Source organism: Phytophthora ramorum, assembly GCF_020800215.1.
Source record: "Phytophthora ramorum isolate Pr-102 chromosome Unknown Phyram_PR-102_s0026, whole genome shotgun sequence".
Classification (NCBI taxonomy): Eukaryota; Oomycota; class Peronosporomycetes; order Peronosporales; family Peronosporaceae; genus Phytophthora; species Phytophthora ramorum.
Window position 1 is genome coordinate 51,002 of NW_027150672.1, and position 23,634 is coordinate 74,635.

At 51.6% G+C, this 23,634-nt stretch overlaps 8 protein-coding genes across 8 annotated transcripts; 6 read left to right on the top strand and 2 right to left on the bottom strand.

The window, feature by feature from the left end:
• Positions 1-8,007: 8,007 nt before the first annotated feature.
• KRP23_15194 (uncharacterized protein) lies at positions 8,008-8,558 on the top strand (the record flags this gene model as incomplete). Its single annotated transcript, XM_067886108.1, has 2 exons — positions 8,008-8,199; positions 8,298-8,558. The coding sequence occupies 2 exons, from the start codon at positions 8,008-8,010 to the stop codon at positions 8,556-8,558; spliced, it is 453 nt and encodes a 150-aa protein (XP_067736697.1).
• Positions 8,559-11,066: 2,508 nt separating this feature from the next.
• On the top strand, positions 11,067-11,534 carry KRP23_15195 (uncharacterized protein; the record flags this gene model as incomplete). Its single annotated transcript, XM_067886109.1, has 1 exon — positions 11,067-11,534. The coding sequence occupies one exon, from the start codon at positions 11,067-11,069 to the stop codon at positions 11,532-11,534; it is 468 nt and encodes a 155-aa protein (XP_067736698.1).
• A 217-nt stretch (positions 11,535-11,751) lies between these two features.
• On the top strand, positions 11,752-12,269 carry KRP23_15196 (uncharacterized protein; the record flags this gene model as incomplete). The annotated part of the gene is made up of 2 exons (XM_067886110.1): positions 11,752-12,090; positions 12,177-12,269. 2 exons carry the CDS (start codon positions 11,752-11,754, stop codon positions 12,267-12,269), a joined length of 432 nt encoding a protein of 143 aa, XP_067736699.1.
• Positions 12,270-13,435: 1,166 nt separating this feature from the next.
• KRP23_15197 (uncharacterized protein) lies at positions 13,436-14,307 on the top strand (the record flags this gene model as incomplete). Its single annotated transcript, XM_067886111.1, has 2 exons — positions 13,436-13,836; positions 13,899-14,307. The coding sequence occupies 2 exons, from the start codon at positions 13,436-13,438 to the stop codon at positions 14,305-14,307; spliced, it is 810 nt and encodes a 269-aa protein (XP_067736700.1).
• A 29-nt stretch (positions 14,308-14,336) lies between these two features.
• Positions 14,337-14,639, top strand: KRP23_15198 (uncharacterized protein; the record flags this gene model as incomplete). Its single annotated transcript, XM_067886112.1, has 1 exon — positions 14,337-14,639. One exon carries the CDS (start codon positions 14,337-14,339, stop codon positions 14,637-14,639), a length of 303 nt encoding a protein of 100 aa, XP_067736701.1.
• Positions 14,640-17,512: 2,873 nt separating this feature from the next.
• Positions 17,513-18,466, top strand: KRP23_15199 (Quinone oxidoreductase 2; the record flags this gene model as incomplete). Its single annotated transcript, XM_067886113.1, has 1 exon — positions 17,513-18,466. The coding sequence occupies one exon, from the start codon at positions 17,513-17,515 to the stop codon at positions 18,464-18,466; it is 954 nt and encodes a 317-aa protein (XP_067736702.1).
• Positions 18,467-19,104: 638 nt separating this feature from the next.
• KRP23_15200 (Quinone oxidoreductase 2) lies at positions 19,105-20,058 on the bottom strand (the record flags this gene model as incomplete). Its single annotated transcript, XM_067886114.1, has 1 exon — positions 19,105-20,058. One exon carries the CDS (start codon positions 20,056-20,058, stop codon positions 19,105-19,107), a length of 954 nt encoding a protein of 317 aa, XP_067736703.1.
• Positions 20,059-20,925: 867 nt separating this feature from the next.
• KRP23_15201 (Quinone oxidoreductase 2) lies at positions 20,926-21,879 on the bottom strand (the record flags this gene model as incomplete). The annotated part of the gene is made up of 1 exon (XM_067886115.1): positions 20,926-21,879. The coding sequence occupies one exon, from the start codon at positions 21,877-21,879 to the stop codon at positions 20,926-20,928; it is 954 nt and encodes a 317-aa protein (XP_067736704.1).
• Positions 21,880-23,634: the final 1,755 nt, after the last annotated feature.

Here is a 23,634-nt window from a genome sequence, read left to right on the forward strand (position 1 = left end):
CACTAACATGCCCTCAATACGCATACCATTCGAAAGAACTTCATTACCATACCTAGGAAAGACAAGAATATCATCAATATGCAAAATGGCTACTAATTTAATTGCATGCATTACCTCAGTGGCTACTACCAGTTTCGAGTGCGCGATTCCGATGTACAATTTACTGCGTTTCAAGCACCGGACGGTGCCTATGAGTATTTGGTGCTTCCTTTGGACCTTTCTAACGCCCCGGCGACTTTCAATGCTGGAGTACGTCACGTGTTGGCCGATTTGAGTGATATTTGTCAGTTTATTTTGATGGTATATGTAATGGGCCCCTCCCATTTTCATATGCAGGTAGATCTATTTAGGTAGATCTACAAAGTAGGTACGGCTAGCGTGTGCCTTGTTGTCATCATATGGTAGGTTGAAAGTGAGGAGCCAGAACCAGTTCGACCAATCAGGTGTCGACCTGTACTTGAGTGGTTCACATGGATCCGAGGGCACCTGTCCTGGTCGCAATAATAAAACAGGGTTGATTTTACCCCAGACTAAATACTTGGTCTCAGTGAATCTGAGCTTAGTGGACGCTTCCTCACCGCTACGTGCAAGCTAGTGACGGGCATCGTTGCAGGACAACATTATCCCTCAGCTGAAGTCTCGTGGAAGCGGAGTTGAATCGCCAGTTCACACAAAAGCAGACATATAGGTGCAGAGCTGGATACTACTTTTTGATGGAGAGGTAGAGACGAAGGATGGCATATCAGACTACATTGACAAGGAGACGCAGTATTGGGCTACCGTGAACATGGTGGGGAGCGATGCAGACATCACGAAAGATGAGGTGGGCGCGGCTATAAAGCATTCCAAGAAGGGTTGGCCTGTGGCCCGGACGAGCTCAATACGAGTGGTGACAGTACTATCGGCAGGTTCTTGCACCACTTTTAACGAAGCTATATAATGACTGCATAAGTAACGGAGAAACACCAGCGACGTTTGTAGAATCCAACATGTTCAGTATCAGCAATGGCGGAGGCTCCTGAACCCGCTTAATTATAGGCCCATCGCCTTACTCAACAGGGTCTATAAAATACACATTCGAATTTTGGTGTGGAGAGTGTGGGAGCACAAAACTTCAGCTAGTTCATGGCACACAATCTGGGTTCATGCCGGGTAGAACGATCCGCGAGGTCATTGGTTTGTCAGAGACAGCAAGATCAACTTGCTAGAAAAATGGGATGTGCAGATATTGCACTTAATCGAGACATTCCGACAACGGTGTCGATGACACGGGGGATACGGCAAGGGTGTCCACTGGTACGAGTACTGTTTATCAGAGCGTTTGATGTCCGGTACAATGAAATACACGATACAACCTTAAGCGGAATAGTGATTGAGGAAGGTGCGTTTGGTTAGAGAACGAGCGTCGCAGGCTAAGCTGAAGACACTGCCGTCTATATCGCAAACCACAGCATGCAGAGGGCGGCGGAGCAGGAGTCTGCAGATTCTCGGCTAGGTCCGGACTGAAATTGAACGCCAAAAAATCAGCAACGATCAGCTTAGGAACTAGGGAAGCCCAAACGCGTCAAACATGAACTCAGAAGCAGGAGGTCAGGGGTGGGCAAAGCGGAGAGCACCCGATATCTTGAAAACATTGCTGAAGCAGAAGACACAACGGAGGAGGCTTGGGCCAGATCCATGCGAATTTTACGGGTACACTTAGCGCTCACAGATACTAAATCAATACGATACATCAAAGAGCCCATATTGCAGCAACAATAACACAGTCTAAGATGTTATATATATCTGAAGCTGATGTGGTACAGATGTGCCACAGGTTGAAGGACATACCTTCAAAAATGAAGGTGTCTATGGTACGACCAAGTCTTCGTGAGGGACGCCAACAGCAGCACTGAACTGGGACGCTGACGACCAAACCGTACCAGAGGCGATAGCGAGAGTGTTGGATGTCCTATAATCCCCAATGTGGATTACGCCTCACACGAAGCTGACACAGATGCACCTATGTGGACAGGCAACAGGCGTTAGAGTCAAACCTGGAGAAATTTCAAAAAAGCTCGTCACGAAATGCAGAGAGAAAGCGACGAGAGCAAAGCATCGCAAGATTCAAAGCCAGCTGAGGGAACGGTCATCCCGGGATGTACAGCACGTGAGACAAAGCACGTGAGACATTGACATGAGACGACTCAACAGTGTCAAAGTAGTAACAGCATAACACACAAAATGAGCTCAAACTGAATTACAATAAATTGCGATTGTGAACTGGAAAGGACCACAAGTAACAGTGTGAGGCCAATCAATGCCACGATGCGCACACAGAGGGGTAGTCCACTTAGCCTGGCTGTATCTAGAAAGGCTGTAATTTTGGCAAAATTTTGTTCATAAAAGGGGAGCAGTGGAAGTAGACCTGAGTGACATAGTAAGCAACGAGCGTGGTACCTGACGTCTACAGTGGTAGCTTAAGGAATCTGTCATATGGGCTCAGTGGGAACAGCAACATGAATTAGGCGAGTGGGAAAATATGCTCAAGGTTGCAGAAGAATTGTGGGCGATTGGGTGTGTGGCCACAATAATTTCCATCTGGAGACGGAATGTCGATCAGCGCTACAAGGGTGATTCAACGGAGATGACATTAGCAGAGGCAGCGAGGGGTATAAGTAAAATTGTGCACGAAGCGTATAAGAGAATCGTGTGAGACTGTGACCGCTTACAGAGTATACGGTGCACAGAATAACGATTGTCGATCGAATCGTGCACCGTTGGCGAGTGAAGGTTGATGTGGAGCAGAGAATGATAGGAAATTCAGGCCTAGGAGGAAGCGAGAGCGTCATTGTGTAAATCACGGACGACCAACCAAAGGTTATATGGATAGCGGTAACAGCTTTGGGCAGGCTATCCATCACTAATAATTTGGCGGAGTTCATCGACCTTCGTCGATTATTGACAAACGCGGTGGAAAAGCAATGGGGGGGGAGAGAGAGATGCATGTAGTCGGGATAGTGCACTAGAGTTGGGCATGCTCTCCAATCGACGACGACCAAAAACACGGAAGTTGCAATACTGATACAGATTGACGCGTAAGTTGGCTGACCTGGGTGCCGTGGAGTCGTGGAAGCACCATTATCGGACGCACAACACAATGGCAGACAGGTTGGCGAAACGGGCCATGGACAGCGAGCGCAGTACGATGCTTGATTTTACCACAGCAGACATGACCATGGCATCCTCGTAGGTATAATGGCGTGCATGGAGCAAGATGTGAGGAGATGGACGGAAGATTTACAAATCTGAGCTGATATAAGGAGCTACACTAAGAGAAGAATGGGACGCATGGGCAGAAACGTCGGATGAGCATTCTGCTGCAAACAGGAGCAGATGCAAACACTGCGCTTGAATGGTGCTTAGGGTTCAGAACTGAATTGGACTAGTACACAATACACATCACCCTCTATTATTGTTATTACACATTGGTTGTATATATGCTATAAATAAGATAATTTGCAAATCAGTAGTTGCATCTGCAATTTGAGTTGATTTTGAATAGCAGATTATTTTATGGAATTCGCTCGGTGGTTGTCTCTATGCCGTGTACTGTGTGTTTTAACATGGTTATCATTGTGCCACCGCCCGTTAATATTAATCATTCGAGCTCTTGGCTACACGCATAAAACTATTTACTACGTGTTGGACAATGCCCAGTAGTATGTTGTAGCCTGTCATCGGATGTAGTTTGAGGGAGTGCTAGACGACGAATGGCCAGTCAATGTGGTGGCAAGGTCGTGCCCGTATCAGTTTTGCCACAAGTACTGTGTGTGTCTACATTATGTTTGCAATTGAAACTCGATTTAACTATGACATCTGGGTTAAAGAGGTTTGGGGAACCATAGCCCTTCGAGAAAGTGCAAATACAGAGACATCACCCGACAAGACCCCGGTCACCCACCCATGAATCAACAAACGCTGTCGTTAATATAATGACAACATCACCATTGCAGTCCCTGAGCGTCAGGGGAATGGCCACCGACGGTGGGACCTTCCTCTAAAGCCTCAAAACATTCGAATTTACATATACCCAGACATCAGCCTGCACGTTTTGCATCAATCCTGTTCCCTATGCCATGAAGGACACTTTGGTTGTCTGTAATTCAGCCAAATGTCGTCAATGCATTCCATACGCAAAGTGACCGTCGACCTGGAAAGCTCCTGGTGTGGGAAGTTTCAGATACTACGCTATTTTTGAGTTGAACCAGCAATCAACAATTGTGAACGAGATACAAAAGAAGGAAATAACATTACGGCAGGAAACGTTCTGCAAAGATATGACAACGCAAGGCCTGAAGCCATGGAGAATACGAAACATCATGGGGAGCAAGCTACACCTGACTGAGGAACAAATGCCAACGGTCATTTCAAAATCGGGTGAGCTACGTTTCGTGCAAGCCAGTTGGGTGCAATGACGACAATAGCAAGACCCAGGAAATAGTACACAATAGCATTTACCGGAATAAAGACGAGGCAAGATTTCACGTTTGATTGGGACCGAAGTAATATCGGGAAACCACTCGTTCTAGATGGATTTGGCAAGGAGCCATTTCTCGTGGGCTTGTCATCAAAGACTTTGCTGCGCCGCATGGATGCCCCCCCCCCCCCCCCCCCCCCCTGGTATTTTCAGTATTCACATGGATCACACGTTCAAATTAAGTCAGAAGGGATTCCCAGTAATAGTCATCGGAAATTCCAATGAATTTGCCCGGTGGTAATGGAAATTACGTCTCAGACTACTGGTCAATGCACCACAAAGCGTTGGCGGCTCTCAGGCCAATTTGTTTACCGCTGTACAGGAAAGAAATATGCAGTGTAATTCTTAACTGGAGGTGCTGACGGCGGCCAAAACAACGCAATAGAGCGCATTTAGGACGAGGGTAACCATTTGGCCCACGTCATGTGCTTCTTTCTTGTCCTGAAGAAGGATTTAGAGCGAGGGTTGTCCATCGATCCAAGACGTGCTGGTGTTTTTATCTCGGTCATTTACGACTCGTACTTTTACAATGATCCTGACGCGTTTTAACGATATGGAATCAGCACGTACTGTAATGGTGCAGAATGAAGCCACTAAAGCCTTTACCATGTACTTCCAATCCGTGTGGCTGAACAAGATGTTTTGGCGCTGGCAATGCTTCCACGCGCCAAGATTGTACGCAACCACGAACAATCCAGCAGGGCAATTTAATGGCCTGTTGAAACGTGAATACACACTGCGAATGAGCCTCAAATGGGAGCTCGCATCCAACAACTTATGGTATGCGGCCAAATCAATGTTTCTTTCAAATTGAAGTACTGATCGCACTGTGACGGCGTGCAAAGGAAATGACAGAACGTGGGTGAGAGCACTAATCTGTCTGACCAGAATGCCATTGTGTATGCGATGTCGTATTCCACTGAATGGGTATACGTGCAGTCCAAATCCGCTGAGAAGACGTGAACTAAATCACTATACTCTCGGTATCATCAAATCAGTATTGATAATGCGGGGTGCTTATGAGCGTTTACTATTATCCAGGCCAACGTCGGAAAAAAATCTGGATAATAACTTGACATCGTGTAACTTAGACTAGATCTTCAATCTGATGCTACTCTGAATCTGTTCGTCTTGCAGGACCCAGCTTTCACACAGTCGGTGGACTAGCTTGATTCATATCATTTATTACTTTTCAGCTGCTTAATCGGCCGATACTACTGCTGTGCTCCCGTATTCATGCGTCGTACATCTAATAAACGGCAAACATTAGTCCACACGACACTGGGTCAGTGCAAACTTTATCAATCTCAGGTACTGAGTACCCTGGTAAATTCAGGGGCACAACTGTATTACTATCCACTTGAGGAAAATTTACAATAATGTAAGATTTAGAGACCCCGGGAAACAAATGATACCAATATATATTGGTTTTTCAAGAAAACGGGCGTTAAAGTTGGACCACCCGTTTTCGTACTTTAAGAGTTGTTGAGAAAACAGCGTTATTTCTTTGGGCACGATAAATTACGCGCCATCGTCAGGAAAGACTAGTCGACATGAAGCGCGAGCCACGTGAAACACAGGGGATGTTGACGCGGATGTCGCCGCACCACATGCTGGGGAATATCGGGCGACTGGAGAAGCTTAGCCTGCCGAGGCAGCAGCGCACGATATTCTGGGTAGCGAGTGGTCTGACACTGACGAGTCTCCTGTCGTTCTTAGCGTGGGGGACGACGACTATGAAACGCACGAGAGCTGTGAAAATGACAGTGTAGACAATGAAGACCTCAGCGCCTATCTAATCGACGAATCGTTGGATGCAAAGGCCACTCGACTGATCGAAGAGGACTCGTGTGAGGCGAAGTGTTTGGGAGGAAAGGAGGCCATTCTGGGGATTTTTTGCTTTCTGTATCTAATATGGAGAATACGGAACGGGTGACAAGCATGTTGACGGCACTAACAGTACTTATGGAGGCTGACACGTGCAAGTTTCGGCGTGGAAATGGTGTTCGAGACAAATTCAAGTATTACTTGCCCTTTGTACGGCGAGTATGTGCGCTGAGCTTTTGCGCGTGCTATGGTATCACGCTCGTCACGGTGCAGCGATATAAGAGTTACATTAGGCGCGGTACATTCTCGCCAAAAACCACGGCAACACGACGAGGGGACTTCAGAGGATGTGCGGCGCGAAATTGACTGTGTGATGACTACCAGCGACAAGGTCTCCCTGATGTTCAATTGCTACTTGGTGTCTCTGACGCCACCAAAGCTGCCGAGAAAATTGACCAGATGTACAGAAAGATCTGCCCGTTTGTTCCCAAGAGTTTCTAAATGACTACTTGTATAGCGCCCCAAAAGCGAAAGAGGTGGCACAGTCGAAAGACACGAAGAGAGCACGACTGAAGCGAAAAGCAGACATGGCGGTAGAAGCAAAACGCATCCAGGACGAGCGAGAAGACACGTCGTTTATTCAGCAGCTCGAGAGTGTAATGGAGGATATCGCGGAGGCCCGTCCACAACAGCAACAGCCACAAAGAAAAAGCCAAGAAAGCATATAGGGTAGGCGAATCCTCAGCAAAACAAAATGATACGTATGTCATCCGAAAAAGTACCTCGATCAAAATGATACCTCTGGAAAAAGTTGCATTTCATCGCGTACGTGACGAATTGGACGACAATGGGGCAACAAGTGGATGCCTCACACTTTTTTACGTATACAAAACGAATAAAATATTTTGCTTTTTAATTGCGGCCCAAGATAAGTTTTTTGGCTGCTCATTATGAAAAAATGATTAGACAGATAAGGGCTTAAATAACCCTAAGGCCCAGTCTCAACCGGCCGCATGCGGCCGCACCGCATCGCACAGTTATGTTTCATGCGGCCGCATTGGTTGAGAACGAAAATGCCACCGCATTTGGTGCGTGCCCCACCCTCAGCCTGCTGTTCTCGTGGATATCTTTTTTTAAGCTCACTTCTGAAACACCCGCCGCTGAGAGAAGCCTTCTACCGCACAAGGAAGAAAGTGTCGGCACTAGAAGAGTGAATATGCAGGAGAATGCAGCGGTGAGTGATGTGGACTGCGATAACGGGAGCTTGTTGGTACTAATGCAGGGGGTCATTATATCTGGATAGCCATCAATGCCGATCAACCAAACGCGCAGACCCTGGCCATGCCGCAGTGAAGCCCAGCGGGGAGGTTCATGGGCATGAGTCCTGCTCCAGGTATTTTGCCTCAGCAGTCAACTTAATCAACTCCAGTTGGATGGGTTACCTCGTCCATTGGCCCAGCCAGCAGCCCCCTTATGCCTCGCAACCTGCAGGCAGATCTCGCTCGAGTTCAAACAGCTTGGCGCTCCAACGAAGAAGGCTGCGATAGTTCTGACGACAGCGATATTGATCTCCCGACAACGACTGTGACGGACTATACAAGCTGGTGTGCAGATGCGATCAGGAAGGAGTGTACACGCAGGAAGCTGAAGGTCAGGTCAAAATGAAGAAGGACGAGCGCATAGCAATCTTGAAGCAGCACGATGCTGCTCAAGCAGCTATGGACGGCATCATGCTAGGCGATGCTGGTCTCACAATGGGCACCAACGCTGTGTCCAAGCGAACGAAGCACTGTCCATATAGATTGATTAATTTCTGTTCTCGGACGAGATCGCTACGCGCTACAGCCAAACAGGTAACTGCTATACTTTTGAGTTAGATATCGTTCCTTACGATGATATACTCTCGTGGATTCGTTTTAGGTGATACCGCTTCACGTGCTGCTCTGGATAGCAAGCGACCAACGCGAAGAGCAATTTCTGGCAGGAGGTTCGCGAGTCTTATGTGCACATCTTCCCGAAGACGCACGAGAGGAACCTGATGTTTGAAGACGAACTTTTCAGTGGCATTGATCCTTCAGTGACTAAACCCCACCCACCTGAAAAGCTGTTTGCAATGGCAAAGGAGCTTACCCAAAAGTACTTTGCAGCTGAGCAACGGTTTACCAAGTCCGGCCAGCACGAGAACGAGTTCCGTAACTTCGTTGAGAACTAAGGTGCTGTGCTTTATCTACGAAAGTGGCTCAAGGTACGTCGCAACGTTCGATTTACCTGCTGGTGTACATTTCTAATTCATGTCTGCAAAATGGTCAATGCAGTTGAAGTCGGAGCTCATAAACTTTGTCAAAGGAGGACTCTTCGAAGATGACGAGTTAGATACCTTGGATTCTGAGTCGCAGGAAGGCAACGGGACAGCTCCAACGTTCAACAACAAACACCGCAAAGGATCTGAAGCTATAGAGAAGGTTGCAGCTGCGTTGATGACCTACGTCACACACAGGAAAACGGAAGCAGAGCATGCCCGCGATTCAGAGCGCGGAGCACTCCCAGTTGCTCAACATACTGGGTGATATCCGCCGGCATCTAGGTGATACTGACAAGTCAATAGTCGCAGCCGCAAATGACGATGAAGCAAAGGATCGTTTACTAGAAGATCGTGCTGTATTGCTGGAGGAGCGGAAATCGTGCATCGAAAGGCTCCGTACCAACACAAACTAAGCATATCCTCTCTTGTAACAGGAACCATTGGATGGTATTCTGTCTTATTTATCGTGATTCTTCCTTTCAAGGTTGTAAGATGGCCGGTGCAGATCTCTAGAGACTATGTTCTGAACAATGATGCTCCGGGTTGTTTCATCTAGTAGCTGGATAGTTTCTCCGCCGTCTACCTCGAATTCAGTTTGAGCATATGATAGATCTCTGCTGCCATTCCACGTGCGCAGTTCTTTTCGCATTGCTTTTATAGTTGACCGCATAGTTTGTGGGGACTCCATGACACGCTGGTCAATACAAAATTTTGCAAACGCATACAAGCGTGGATGACATGAGGTGCCATCCGGAGTAAACACACAGAGGGCGCTTCAAAATTCTCCACTTGTTGACGAGGAGCCCGAACGCCATTTCTATGCGGATCCGACATTGGCTGAGATAGAAGTTATCTCGATCTGGTTTATTCAACACTTGAGCTTGATTAAATGGGGTCAAGACCATTCTGCTCTGTGTGTAAGCGTTATCAGCAACGACAAAATAAGGTCCCCGTATTTGAGCAAGGACTTTGCAGAGCGACCACTGATGGAAAGCCACCGAATCGTTCCGTCCACCAGTGTACGACACGCCATTGCGGTAAACCGGCACTGAAAATCCGCACAGGCTTGTACGTTCAAACCGTAGCGCTGATAGTGTCCCGAAAAAAAACGAAACAACCCGCCCACACTCAGATGATCGTGGCACCCGAATCGGGCACAACCACCCGTCAATTGCTCCAATACAACCGGGAATTGCCCAATCCGTACTAATCGAACGAAAACTCGCTGCTGCTAACTCCATAGAGTTGTCGCTTTGAGGAAAAACCATTGCCAGGGCGGTACAGTTATTCAGTGCAGCCAGCACTGCATGCACGATTCGATAAAATCCGGCTCAACTAGTTCCAGTGATGACACGAATGTGGTGAAAGCTGCCACCAGCAAGCCAGCTGATACAAGTCTGCAGCATCCCAGCAGGAGAGACAGGAGGCTCACCTAGTGCTCGCCGAGCCGATTGAAGAGGGTCAACAGCCAATTCCGCTCCAATTAACGAAACCAGCCTCTCAAATCCTGCGTAGCTCTTCCGATAATATTGCTTGAACTCTCCTTCCAGCAAAAGCCTCTGGGCGTGCGAGTTCCAGTCCATACGCCGACGAACAACCTGCATAGTGCTGGGCTCCGCTTGTGTGGCAACGGCCAGGACTGCGGTCACTACAGGAAGAATAACTGCACAGAACTCGTCTTCTTCGTTGATAGTCGATATACTGTTGTTCATGGTAGCGGATGTCCAGCAATGACAAATATGCAGCAAGGGCAAAGTGAGTTGATAAGACGTTGAAGCTGTAGCAGCTGAAGCACTGTGATTGGCAGGTCTCCGTGCGTCCCCCACCCTAGCTGTGCGGCAACTTGGACGCATGCGTCGAAATGGCCGCATGACCGCCTTTTTTTGCTCCGCGACGCATGCGGCGACGCAGCAAGTAAGCCAATCAAACGAGAGTATTTGGCCGCATGCGGTCGCATGTACCGGTTGAGAATGGGCCTAAGACGCTGATCTTCACCGTGGTGTGCTCCGTTTCAGAAGTAATTAAATGTGTATTAGCACCTTTTGTTTGACGGGGCCTCACTTGTAAAAAGGTAGCCTATGATAAACTCTGGACTGGTTATAAATCCTGAGAACAAGACGGATCAAAGCAAAACCTCTTTTAGTCGACGTGTGATGAAGCATGGAGCATCTCATATCAACGTCGCGACGTCCAGAAATCCTGCAACGCAGACGAGCAAGCGAGAGGGCCACAGTGGTCCACCGTCTAGAGTCATCAAATCACCGCGAAATGATCTTGAAGTCAACAGTCGACACCAATGGTATTTCCCCTGCGAGATGGTCCAAGGTGGTTCACTTTCGTCATCTCTCTCTGTGCTCGGCGCGATGTACTCGGCCATTCCTTAATTTCCAGTCGACAACTCAATCCTCTTCCAACTCCATGTCGCCTACCAACCTGAGCTTTCGATCGTCAATGTCCAGACAGCCCGGCGACACCGCCGTACAGCTGAATCGATCTCAACGCAGCAGCAACCCGCCACCAGAATCGAGTCTGTCACGCAGTCGAGTGGGTCCTCAAAGGATCGCCGACGCCGTTCAGCTTTCCCCCGAACGGAAAGCTGAAATGCTGCAGCATATGGAAGATTCGGAGCAGCACGTGGTCAATTCCATGCTGGGAGACGAAGCCTCGCTGACGCTATGGAAGCTCCGCATGCGAAAGAAAGGCATCGCTTACTATGTGGACGAGAACGTCGGCAAAGGACTCACCCGCTTCTGCTGCGTGGGGGTCACGGACGCCCCCGTGGTGGAAATCATGAAGATGTTCATGGTCTCCAACACCGAGATGCTGCTCAAGAACGTGCGGATCATGTACCGCAACGTGCAGAGGCCAAGATCCTGTCGGTCTTGAAACCCGCCACCGTTGTCAACCCCATGCAGTCGGTTTACATCCGCTACGCGAGCTTCGATACGCCGATACTCATGAGCGGCCGCGACATTTGTGTGTGCGTGAGCACCAACATGATCACGCTTTCGGACGGCTCCACCGTCGGCTACTGCCTCTGGGACTCCGTGGACATTCCGGATGTCCCGATCGGTCCGCCACCGACAAGATCATCCGTAGCAAGATGTGGCATTCCGGATTTTTCTTCCTGAACTCCGGCATGCGCAACGCCGTGACCAAGGTGTGCTACCTCATCAACGTGGAGATCGGGGGCGTCGTCCCTCAACTATTGGGACGCATTCACATGACCATCTTCGGCGGCAATTGTCGACGGGTGTGCAAACACTATCGCAAACGGACACTAGACCCAGAGACTTTCACTCACCTGGACGATTGGACGCCAAAGAGCGGCGCGAAAGCTTGCAACGTGTGTGGGAGGAGCTTCAACGCGTTGGCCAAGAAATACAACTGCGTCAGGTGTGGCGAGGTTGTCTGTGGCCGCGGCTGCTTCTTCAAGGAAGAGGTAATGTGCCTGGGGCAATGGTCACTCGCGTCCGTATCTGCCAGTCCTGTCTGGAGTACACTGGCATGCTGACAACGAATCTGCAGGCCATCGCAGCTCGGGGCAACCTCAACAGCAACGGGTCTGGCGTCCGAGACCTCCTGCGTCATAACTCGGATTCAAGTAGGATCTTCCCATGATGGAAGATGTGCGTGTGTGTGTGGTGGGGGGGGGGGGCTTCAACATGAATTTGGGTTGCTAATGATTCGTGCCTACCTGCTTTATTATGTTGGTGATGAGGTCCCTCTACCCGTACGTGTACATCTTGACGAGCGCCTCCTCTTCGAGGACGTATGTAATGCTCGCCGTCGAGTCGAGCGTTGCCAGTTCCTCGCAGTGGGATGAACAGTATGGAGCCTTTACATGGCCACGGACAGTGATACATTTTGCATGCTCGGGTCGTGCCAGGCTCCTGTATCCGTGCGCTGACCTCTTCAGCTTCCTTCGTGCAAGAGGATTGCCACTCCACTGTGGTGGAGATGATGGCGCGACTTCAGCATCAACATGATCTGCTCGGCAGTATACATGTACAATATCCACTGCGGTCACCTTGTCCATCTCGAGAGCAGATCGCTACCCAAGAGCATGCAACCCATGGTGGAAAGTGAACTGAGAGCGGTCCTTCACCTCAACTATTTCATCGTTGTTGGAGTTGTTGGCGTTGTGGTACATGTACATGCATTGAGCATGACAGCCAGCCAACAATGGTGCGAGTCCGCGAATCAAAGATGGCGTGAAGCCGAGATACGCGCGGCGGTAGCGAGAACGCCACCTCGCACCGTGTTGAATATCCGAAGGTTTTAACGATGATCTGATGTAGTGCTCTGTTCTCGCACTGCTTCGGTTGAGTCCGCCCCGTTCAAGAGGAAAAGAGGTGATGTTCGTGAATTGAAGCGTAGGTTCGAGTTTACGCGGGTGTGACAATCTACAGCATCCGATCGTCGAGAGGCCCACCTGTATCCCAGGAAGCGCTCGACGAGTCGAAGAAGTGAACAAACGAAGCTAACGGACAAGAACTCCATCAAGGCTTGACAGAGTTCTCGGCTGCTGGGAACGGGTCAATAGAGCGCAGTGATGTCGCTTTGATGTTGCTGCGTTTATGTCGGTCGTAGTGGCAGCACGAGTCGGCTCCCGGCGTCAGTAGGGCTGGACAGCGCCTGTGCTTGCTTATCCTGCAGACAACTTGTCTCGTCCGCCATCTTGATGCACATCCAAAGGTGCGAGCCTGTGGCCTGCGACGTGGAGCTGATCGCTCTCCATAATTGAATCCGCCATCTCCGCACCACGTCGTGAATATCCCGCGACCATGGGCGACCAGGAAGGGTGGACGACGTCTCCCACTGGGCCATCGGAGCGCCAGTGGGGCGTGAGCAGCAGCGCCAAGCTGGCGACACGTCCGGCGCGACAGGCAGCAAAGCAGAGCGTGAGCAACTTCGAGAAAACGCTTCGGCCATTTGAACAGACCATCGACCCGTTCGGACAGACCGAGCAACAGCCACGACGGTCTCAGCGGCCTTTACAGCAGACCCCAAAGCTGTCGCGACCTTCACGAATAGCGCAACAGCAGCTCGACCGTCACAGTCGCAACAGCGCCAGTCTCATCAAGGACCCCCGCCGACAGTCACAAGCCCCTGCACGACAGTCCCAGCGGGTCCCGCAGCGACGGACATCTGAGCCCACACGACCATCACAACCGCACCAGACCATGTCCGTAGCTTTGGTCGCTCCCTCGGGCCAACTCAACCCGTGGCAAACCACCGCTCGAGCAGCGCACAGCCGCCTCGTCGTCAGTCTCAGCAGATTCCGGACTATCGCGCTCGTAATTTCGAGTGTTCATTAGGACCATCAAGACCAGCTCCTAACCTAAGCACTCAAGCCCAACAAGCTCCGCGTCCGGCTCAGCAGATCCCCACGGGCTTCCCGAGCCTCGAGCGACATCGAAGCGACAAATCCACTAGCAGCGGGGGCAGTAGCAACAGCGAGCCGCTTGTTGAATTGTCGCCTGCTCGGCGTCGCGAGATCATTTCCCGCGTGAACGAATCCGTGCAGAACATCATGGCTTCCATGCTGTCGGACAACTCCAGCAACGTGCAGTGGAAACCCAAGCTCCGCAAGAAGGACATTTCGTATTATATGGATCCAGCGTCAAGCCCGGGCAATCTCGCTTCTGCTGCGTGACCCATACCCATGCTACCGTGGACGAAATCATGAAGTTTTTCCTCATTTCCGACAGCGACTCGCTGCTTCGCAACAACCGCCTCTTGTACGATAACCTGTTGGAGACTCGAATCCTATCGGTACTACGTCGACCGACCAAGGAGCGTCCCATGAGCTCAATGTACGTGAAGTACTCGAGCTTCCAGACACCTGGGCTGATGGTGAACCGGGACACCTGCGTGGCCGTGGCTACGGATATGCTGCGTCAACCTGACGGATCCACGATCGGGTACTGCCTTTGGGACTCCGTGGACGACCCGGATTTGCTGAAGCTACGAAAAAGCCTGGGCTAGAGTTTTGCCCGATGTTCAGGTCAGGGTTCTTCCTCCGACGCTCGGGACGGAGACAGTCAAGCAACGATCCGGCCCAAGGCTACACCAAGATCGTGTACATGGTCGGCATTGAGCCTGGTGGCTGGGCGCCAGGCCTTACTGCTCGACTTCTGATGGAGAGGTTCGGCTCAACACTCACTCGAGTTTGCTCACACTTCCGGCGGAAGCAATTGGACTCGCGAACGTTCGTCATGAAGACCCAGTGGGTCTCGAAGCTCTCTGCAAGAGCTGCAAGCAGTGCAGCAAATCGTTCCAAGTGCTGTCGAGCCGAGTGAATTGTCACGCATGCGGCCATGTGGTGTGCAGATCCTGTGCGTCCAAGGAACTCGTCGAGCTGCACGCGGTCGGGCTCGTACCTATGCACATCTGCTACTCGTGCCTCGAGAAAGCCGGACTTCCCACGCCTCTGTCGGCGCAGAAGGACCGAGCAACTTCCAGGAGAAGACGTTTGCAGTCCGACACGGCCAGCATTTCACGAGGCACCGCTCAGGCCCAAGCACAGCCTTTGTCTCGCTCACAACCTCAGCATCAGTCCAAGTCGGTTATAGAAAGCGATTTGATCGAAGAGGATGATGACGATGACACGGACACTGGTGAATGGGCCTTCACGCCGTCGGGCGTGCCCGTTCGACCGTATCGAATGGCATCATAGGTGTCGACAACGACGAAGAAAGTCGTATTTGTGTATGCGTAGAGCTGTGGATAGCTGTAGAAAAAAGTTATGAAACAGCTAACCCCTTTCAATGTACGTATCCATAGTACTGATGTTGGCGGTGATTGTTACCATCTGCGTCCAAGAGCGTTATTCACGCGTAGCTTCTGGCTATCGGGCTACAGTCTGTGTGATGTGACGTGCCGAGGTGACTATTCGGCATCAGCACCAGCACCAACACACAGCTCAAATGATTCGGCGTCCACGGGTATACGCGCGGATTTTATGGCGGATACTGTAAGCCGTGGTCGTGACCATGAGCTCGAACGCAAACGACATGCGCGCCGGGCGTGTTGACGACGTCTCGGGCAGCGATTGCGCTGGTTCATGATGCAGATGCACCAGTGCTTGAATATACATGTATTGGCAAGGATTTCTCATCAACATCTTGCAATCGGGTTGTATTATCTGCAATGTGTTGAACCATTGTGCAAGGATATTGAAATATCGACATATTTAGATCTTCAAAAGCACAAGGAGCAAACGAAGGACAAACTACAATGGAATTTTCTTCGGCAGATCGTATTCTCGGTCCCGCCACTGCCCCAGACAAGTCTGGCATTTGAGTTGCAATATTTTCCCACCGTATAGACCAATATGTGTTCCTATCACTGCGATGCAGAGTAGCAATATACGCTCGGTGGTCACCACCAAGGCATCGTACGTTGACTGTGTCCTCATCCGGGTAGGTCGTGGAGTTTCTCATGCTACGTCATGCGCTGTTGAGGATTTTTGTCAAATGCTGGCACTCAAATATCTTGAGTCAAGATGCAGGCTCGTTATCGCCCTTAGTCATAGAGCACGCGAGCGGCTGGTACAGCGCCGACCTTATAATATCATGTACTGGGATCATCGCGTTGCACTCGCTTGATGAGGCTCCATTTCTCTATTAATACTCCTCTCTGGTTCCAAGGACCCACCGGCAACGTCACATTTCGAGGCGGATCAAAGTGTCCAAATGGGCTGCGTAGCGCCGCCATTGCGGGGAAGTGAACTTCGACACCACGCTCCCTCGAGTCGTATTGACGGCGTCTTGCAACCAGCATGGAGTAGTCTACAGCTCGCTCGCTACCTGTTCCCCGAAGCCTTCCCCGGCCGAACCGATACATGTATTGAGTGCTCAAGCTTGAAAGACACTTTAATATCGAGTTACTGCAATCTACCCCTTCTCTTCATCTTGGTTGGCAGCCCCAGTGAGCAGCGGGTATTGCCCTTGTACAGTAAACGGATGCAGAAGGGCGAAGGCGGAGACGGATCAGGCTGGGAATAACAATTCGCGATGTCCATGTGAGCTCGCCGCGAATCGACAAGAGCTGTGAACATGGCGTCATCAAGGACGAGACCAATACAATACAGGGTAGAGTCCTCCTCTATCTCGGGATGCATTCTCCACAATTTGAGCAACACTACATGTGTTATATGAGGCTGAACACGCCACGCACGCGAGGATCGGTGAGGTAAAGCTCGACGCAAGAAAGGCCGAAGGGGTGTCAACAACAGAAATCTATCGCTACATTATCAAGACCATCTGCTGCCTCAGACCGGATTTCAAGAGTTTTCACAGCAGCCCCTCATCGCGTATTGCGTCGTAAGTGCCCTTGAGGTGATGCATTCGCCATTGATGCAGCAAGCTTTACTGTATCAATTTTTGGTTTAGCCTCCTTTGCCGTGTACAGGGTTTAGGTCGGTCGAGTGGAGGTCCATGGTGGTGCCGCAGGGATGTTGAAGTGACCGTCGTAACGGCTCAAATACCTTGATTTTTGTATAGAAAGGATCCAGTCCTGGGCAATAGTCAAAACACACCCAGGTGAAGCAGATGGAGACTGCGGCGTCATCAGATCCCAAGCTAGATCCTAGCTCGGTCTCTACCGCTCCAGTCGAATTGCCGGCGGCGTGGCTCTCGCCACAGCATCAGCTTCCGATGCAAATCAGGTATCGTCCTTCCACATGAAGGCAAAAACGGGAGCGGATCTCGAGTTCCCTCGGCGTCCGCCGGGATCCGCAGTCTGTAGCCACCAGTGGCTGGCTCAGTCTGACGTGGCAGCAAGTCTCACTTTGCAATTTGCAAGCTCAGGAACAAGCTCCTCCTCCCTCCCTCCCTCCTCCCCTCCCTCAATCTACGATGGTCAAGTACGTGCTTACTGGCGTTGGCGGCAACATCGGCGGCCATGCGGCTGACTTCGCCGTGGAGATCAAGAAGCCCGAGGACGTGCTGGTGCTCACCAGCTCCGACGTCTCCAAGATTTCGCCCGAGCGTGTGGCCAACTGGAAGGCCAAGGGCGCCATCGTCGAGAACGCTGATTACCTCGACGTGGACAGCCTGAAGAAGGTGTTCGAGGGCGCTGAGGCGGTCGCCTTCATCTCCACCTGGCTGTTCGGAGACGGTCGCCGTGGCCAGATGAAGAACTGCATCAAGGCTGCCAAGGAGACCGGCGTGAAGCGTGTGTGCTACACGTCATTCGTCGGTGCCGGCTCGGACCTGCCCAATGACCAGGTCCCGTTCTTGCCTCGTGATCACCAGTTCACGGAGAAGGAAATCTACGCCTCGGGTCTGGACTACAACATCCAGCGCGACTGGCTGTACCAGGACAACACTCCTCGCTTCTTCGCCCCGTCGTGGCACTTCACGGAAGACCGCTGGATCAACAACAGCCACGACGTCCCTGGTGCCTACGTCGCCATTGAGGACTGTGGCCGCGTGTTCGCGGCGCTGCTGCTCGGCAAGCAGGAGAAAAACACCGTCGTGGAGGTGACCGGCCCTGAGGCTGTCACGGACCGCGAGATGTTCGAGTGGATGAACTCCATCAGCGGCTACAAGGGCGAGTTCGTCGACATGCCCGATCAGGAGATGTACGATTACTGGCTCGGCCGCGGCCTGCCCACGGAATTCTTCGGCGACTTCTCCAAGGTGCCTATGAAGCTGTGCATGGGAGACCTGCTATGCTGCGGTGAGACCCTGGCCAACGGTTCGATGAACAAGGTCACCGACACGGTTGAACGTCTGACCGGCCGCAAGCCCATCGGCTACAAGGAGAACCTCCTGCAGTACAAGGAGATCTTCCCCAAGAGCGACTAAGTGTTTTTGCTAGAACTGTGAATTGCGAGTACGATCACCCCTCGCGCTGCCCCTTAAAGCTCAATGAAATCAGTTAATACTTGTAATCTTTACCATTAGCACCGTCATTTTCTCCAGGTTTAACATGCAGAACCGAGAACCTGCGCGTGAACATAAGTCAACAACGTTTCCTTGGACGCAGAAGTCAATGGACACCTGATAACTTCAGTGTTAACATAGTACAACACGCACTGCACACACAAGCAAGCAGGTAGAGCATGTGCCTCACTGAGATTCCGAGCTTTTATCAAAGGTTTGCATAGGCGCGTTAACGCTTTCCAAAAGAGGCGTCAGCGGGGCGGATCGGAGGTTGACCCCTGCCCTCATTCTTTACAAAGTATCTGCATCTGAAGCTGCCACGATCTACGGCCATTGCTACAACGACTAGCGAACAGCGAGGGTTCGATGCATGAACTGCATCAAAGAAAAATAAATCCAAAATGTCAGACTTGACATAAACAAAAAATGCTCCAAATGAGTACTCCCTGTGTCGCCAAGTACTTGAAAAAACATTTGGGCATACGCGGCTAGACAAGATATTTTTTTTTACTTTTTACGCGATTTCAACATACGCAGCAACTCCAAGCCAGTCAGACAGCTTACTGGTTCTTGGGGAAGATCTCCTTGTACTGCAGGAGGTTCTCCTTGTAGCCGAGCGGCTTGCGGCCGGTCAGACGTTCAACCGTGTCAGTGACCTTGCTCATCGAACCGTTAGCCAGGGTCTCACCGCAGCACAGCAGGTCGCCAATGCACAGCTTCATGGGAAGCTTGGAGAAGTCGCCGTACACGTCGGTGGGCAAACCGCGGCCGAGCCAGTAGGCGCGCAGCTCCTCATCCGGTATGTCGACAAACTCACCCTTGTAACCACTAAGAGAGTTCATCCACTCGAACATCTCGCGGTCCGTGACAGCCTCGGGCCCCGTGACATCGACAACGGTGTTTTTCTCTTGCTTGCCGAGCAGCAGCGCCGCAAACACACGGCCGCAGTCCTCAATGGCGACGTAGGCACCAGGGACGTCGTGGCTATTGCTAAGCCAGCGGTTCTCGGTAAAGTGCCACGACTGAGCAAAGAAGCGAGGAGTGTTGTCCTGGTACAGCCAGTCGCGCTGGATGTTGTAGTCCAGACCCGAGGCGTAGATCTCTTGCTCAGTGAACTGGTGGTCCTGCGGCAGGAACGGGACCTGGTCATTGGGCAGGTCCGAGCCGGCACCAACGAATGACGTGTAGCACACACGCTTCACGCCGGTCTCCTTGGCAGCCTTGATGCAGTTCTTCATCTGGCCACGGCGACCGTCTCCGATCAGCCAGGTGGAAATGAAAGCAATGGCCTCGGCACCCTCGAACACCTTCTTCAGGCTGTCCACGTCGAGGTAATCAGCGTTCTCGACGATGGCGCCCTTGGCCTTCCAGTTGGCCACACGCTCGGGCGAAATCTTGGAGACGTCGGAGCTGGTGAGCACCAGCACGTCCTCGGGCTTCTTGATCTCCACGGCGAAGTCAGCCGCATGGCCGCCGATGTTGCCGCCAACGCCAGTAAGCACGTACTTGACCATCGTAGATTGAGGGAGGGGAGGAGGGAGGGAGGGAGGAGGAGCTTGTTCCTGAGCTTGCAAATTGCAAAGTGAGACTTGTTGCCACGTCAGACTTGGAGCACGGGCAAGTTGGAGGGACCACGAGACCCACTCCCGTTTTTGCTTGATGTCGTGCTGCAGCTCTCACCACTCGACTGCACATGTAGTGACATGGCAGAGACCGAGTAAGGATCAGCCTCCGAAGATTTGAATCGGATGGATGCCGGCCAGGTCTCCATCTGCTACTATTTGACTACATGTATTACAGGACTGAATTCCACACCATACAAAGATCAAGCTATTTGACAGTCACTTCAACATCCCTGCGGCACCACCATGAATCCACCACCTCGGCGATGGAGGGTGAACCAGCACTTGGCACCGTGCGTCAATGGCGGAGGCATCACTCCGGGAATACTTACTCAATACGCTACCGGTACGCGACCCAGAGCTGCTGTGAAGACCCCTGAACGCAGGTTTCGGGGAGCAGACGGTCTCGACAATGCGTGGTGTGGGATGGGAAAGCTCTGATATTGCAAAGTGTCTGCTACCGATACATGTATCGCTATTATAATACTGCATGGCGCTGGTAGCGCGGAGGGCTCTGCCGTATGGCTCTGACGTCCTGGTTGCACCTCCAACTCCACTTACATGTATCAGGATACTGAATCTAGACTCTACAGTAGAGCCTCGACAACCCCCAGCTACGATTTACCGCTCTACTTGAATAAAAGTCACTGCTCACGATAAGTAGAAGACGGAAGCTGCGAGCGTAGATTTATTATTGACACGATTCAAATCCAACATATCCAAGCCCTATAAGCCAGCAACTCAAGCCAGTCAGACAGCTTACTGGTTCTTGGGGAAGATCTCCTTGTATTGCAGGAGGTTCTCCTTGTAGCCGAGCGGCTTGCGGCCGGTCAGACGTTCAACCGTGTCAGTGACCTTGCTCATCGAACCGTTAGCCAGGGTCTCACCGCAGCACAGCAGGTCGCCAATGCACAGCTTCATGGGAAGCTTGGAGAAGTCGCCGTACACGTCGGTGGGCAGACCGCGGCCGAGCCAGTAGGCGCGCAGCTCCTCATCCGGCATGTCGACGAACTCACCCTTGTATCCGCTGATGGAGTTCATCCACTCGAAGACGTCCTTGTCGAGCACGGGCTCCGGTCCAGTGACATCGACAACGGTGTTTTTCTCTTGTTTTCCAAGCAGCAGAGCGCCGAATACACGGCCGCAATCCTCACGGGCGACGTACGCACCAGGAACGTCGTGGCTGTTGATGAGCCAGCGGTCCTCCGTGAAGTGCCACGACTGAGCGAAGAACTGCGGGATGTTGTTCTGGTACAGCCAGTTACGCTGGATGTTGTAGTCCAGACCCGAGGCGTAGATTTCGTGCTCGATGAAGTGGTGGTCACGAGGCAGGAACGGGACCTGGTCATTTGGCTTATCCGAGCCGGCACCGACGAATGAGGTGTAACACACTCGCTTCACGCCGGTCTCCTTGGCAGCCTTGATGACGTTCTTGGCCTGGTTGCGGCGACCATCGCCGATCAGCCAGGTGGAGATGAAGGCGACCGCCTCAGCGCCCTCGAACACCTTCTTCAGGGTATCAACGTCATCGTACGTGGCAGGCACAACCTTGATGCCCTTGGCCTCCCATGCCGCTTTCTTCTCCGCCGGGACGCTGTCGAACTTGTAGCTCGTGAACACGATCTCGTCGTTGGCGTTCTTTACCTCGGCGATGTGGTCGGCAGCGAAGCCGCCCAGGTTGCCGTCGGCGCCGGTGAGCACGTACTTGACCATGTTGGAAGAGGGGAGGAAGGAGGAGCGAACAGGTGCGTTCGGAAATGCAAAATGCAATGTGAGCGAACTGCTTGCGGTGCACGAAAGCAGCATTGATTTCAGACGCACACATACGCCGGATGCCGTGGTGTGGACGGCACCAAGAGCTTCAGACCTCCACCGACAGCAGCGTGTCTTTGCGAAAGACTATCTGCAGATTGACAGCATTTCCAGGCACTTTCAAGCAGTTGAGCCAGACATATCCAAACCAGGGGCTCCACTTCAATCGCGTCAAATGAGGATCCCCTCGCCATGTAGAAGAGTCTCCTGCTTGCGGAGACCTTACAGCTGCGTCTTTTTCGCGCCGGAGGTGCAACACCTACGCGCTGATGTGTCCGCTCGCTGGTCACGCCGGCACCTGCCCTTCGTATTTGCAGGACACGCGTCGTCGGCGAGCGCAGCGCACTCATCCGCCGCTCATCTCTTGTTCAAGCCGCCTGGATGCGTGTCGGATTTGTACGATCTTTCCTGTCAGGCAAGACTAGAATGAAGTCGCCACGCCATTCCATTGCTGCGTCGGAGGCGTGGCCATCATCACTTTCGATTCCTGTCGAGGCGGATCGTTGCAAAGAAGACAGCCCCATGTGCACGGAGATAGCCCTGCTTGAGGATACGGTTTTCAACGCTCGTCCTGAATTGCAACGCGCAAGCTGCGTGTAGACACGTCGGTGAAGGCTTGACGCGAGGTATTTCGGAGCGGGAGCGGTGCTTGCTCACCAGTTATTAGGGCCGCGGTGATGCTAGGAATGGGCGCGCTCATTGCACGCGAATGGCACGTACTGCGCCACGAGTCATGATGTTGGTAAGTGTTTCTTGGATGCTGCGCTTAGTTTCTTGCGCTGCACTGCTGGATCGCTTGGTTGATTTGATCCAAGTTGTGTCGATGATAAGCTTCGCTCCTATTGCTGCTGCCTGCTGGCCAAGCAAAGTGAGTGGTGTGGATGCAACTCGGCTTGGAACTGTCGCTACTGCTAAGTAGTTTTGACTGAGCATTTTACTTTTCCAGTTCAGGGATCGATGGAGCGTAGGTGCTTTCGAAGCGCACGCTTCGATTTGCCTCAAGCTCTTTACTACCTGCCCTACTGGTCTATACAGAAATCTGCTGCAAAGAAGCTCGATGCGATTATCAGCAAAATGTTCGCTGCCAAGCACTGCAATGTGTGAGCTGAATTCCTCGAAGGACGGCTGTTGTCCTGATTTCCTACCACTTGCTCGAAGTGATACAGTATAATGCCATGACACGGTCGTAATGCAATAATAAAACAACGGGGGAAGAGTGTCAATGGTAGTGAGATTGCAATATCCGTCTTTTACATTGTCGAGATTGCAATAATTGATTGTTTGAGGCTCTAACCACACGGTGCGGCGGGAGCAGTCTCCACTACTCAACATCAAGCGAGTTTTGGGGTCAAACTTATGTTGCAGCTATATAGTATGTTACCGCGCCCACAAAGGAACAGTAGCACACGTCAGTCATTGTAACACCGTTGACGACCTCGATCCGCTAGCGATCTTGGCGGTGACGCCGGCGACCGACTCGCGGCACCATCTTATGTAGGGTTTGAAAACGTCGGACGCCCAGCGCTCGTGGAACTGGATCGTTAGCACGTCAACATTGACTCGGTACATGTTCGTGGTGCCTCCTGACCTCAGTAAGGGCGTGCCAAAGTGGTCTGGGTCTTCGCCTACTTCTTGCTCACCCGCTTTTATTGTGCG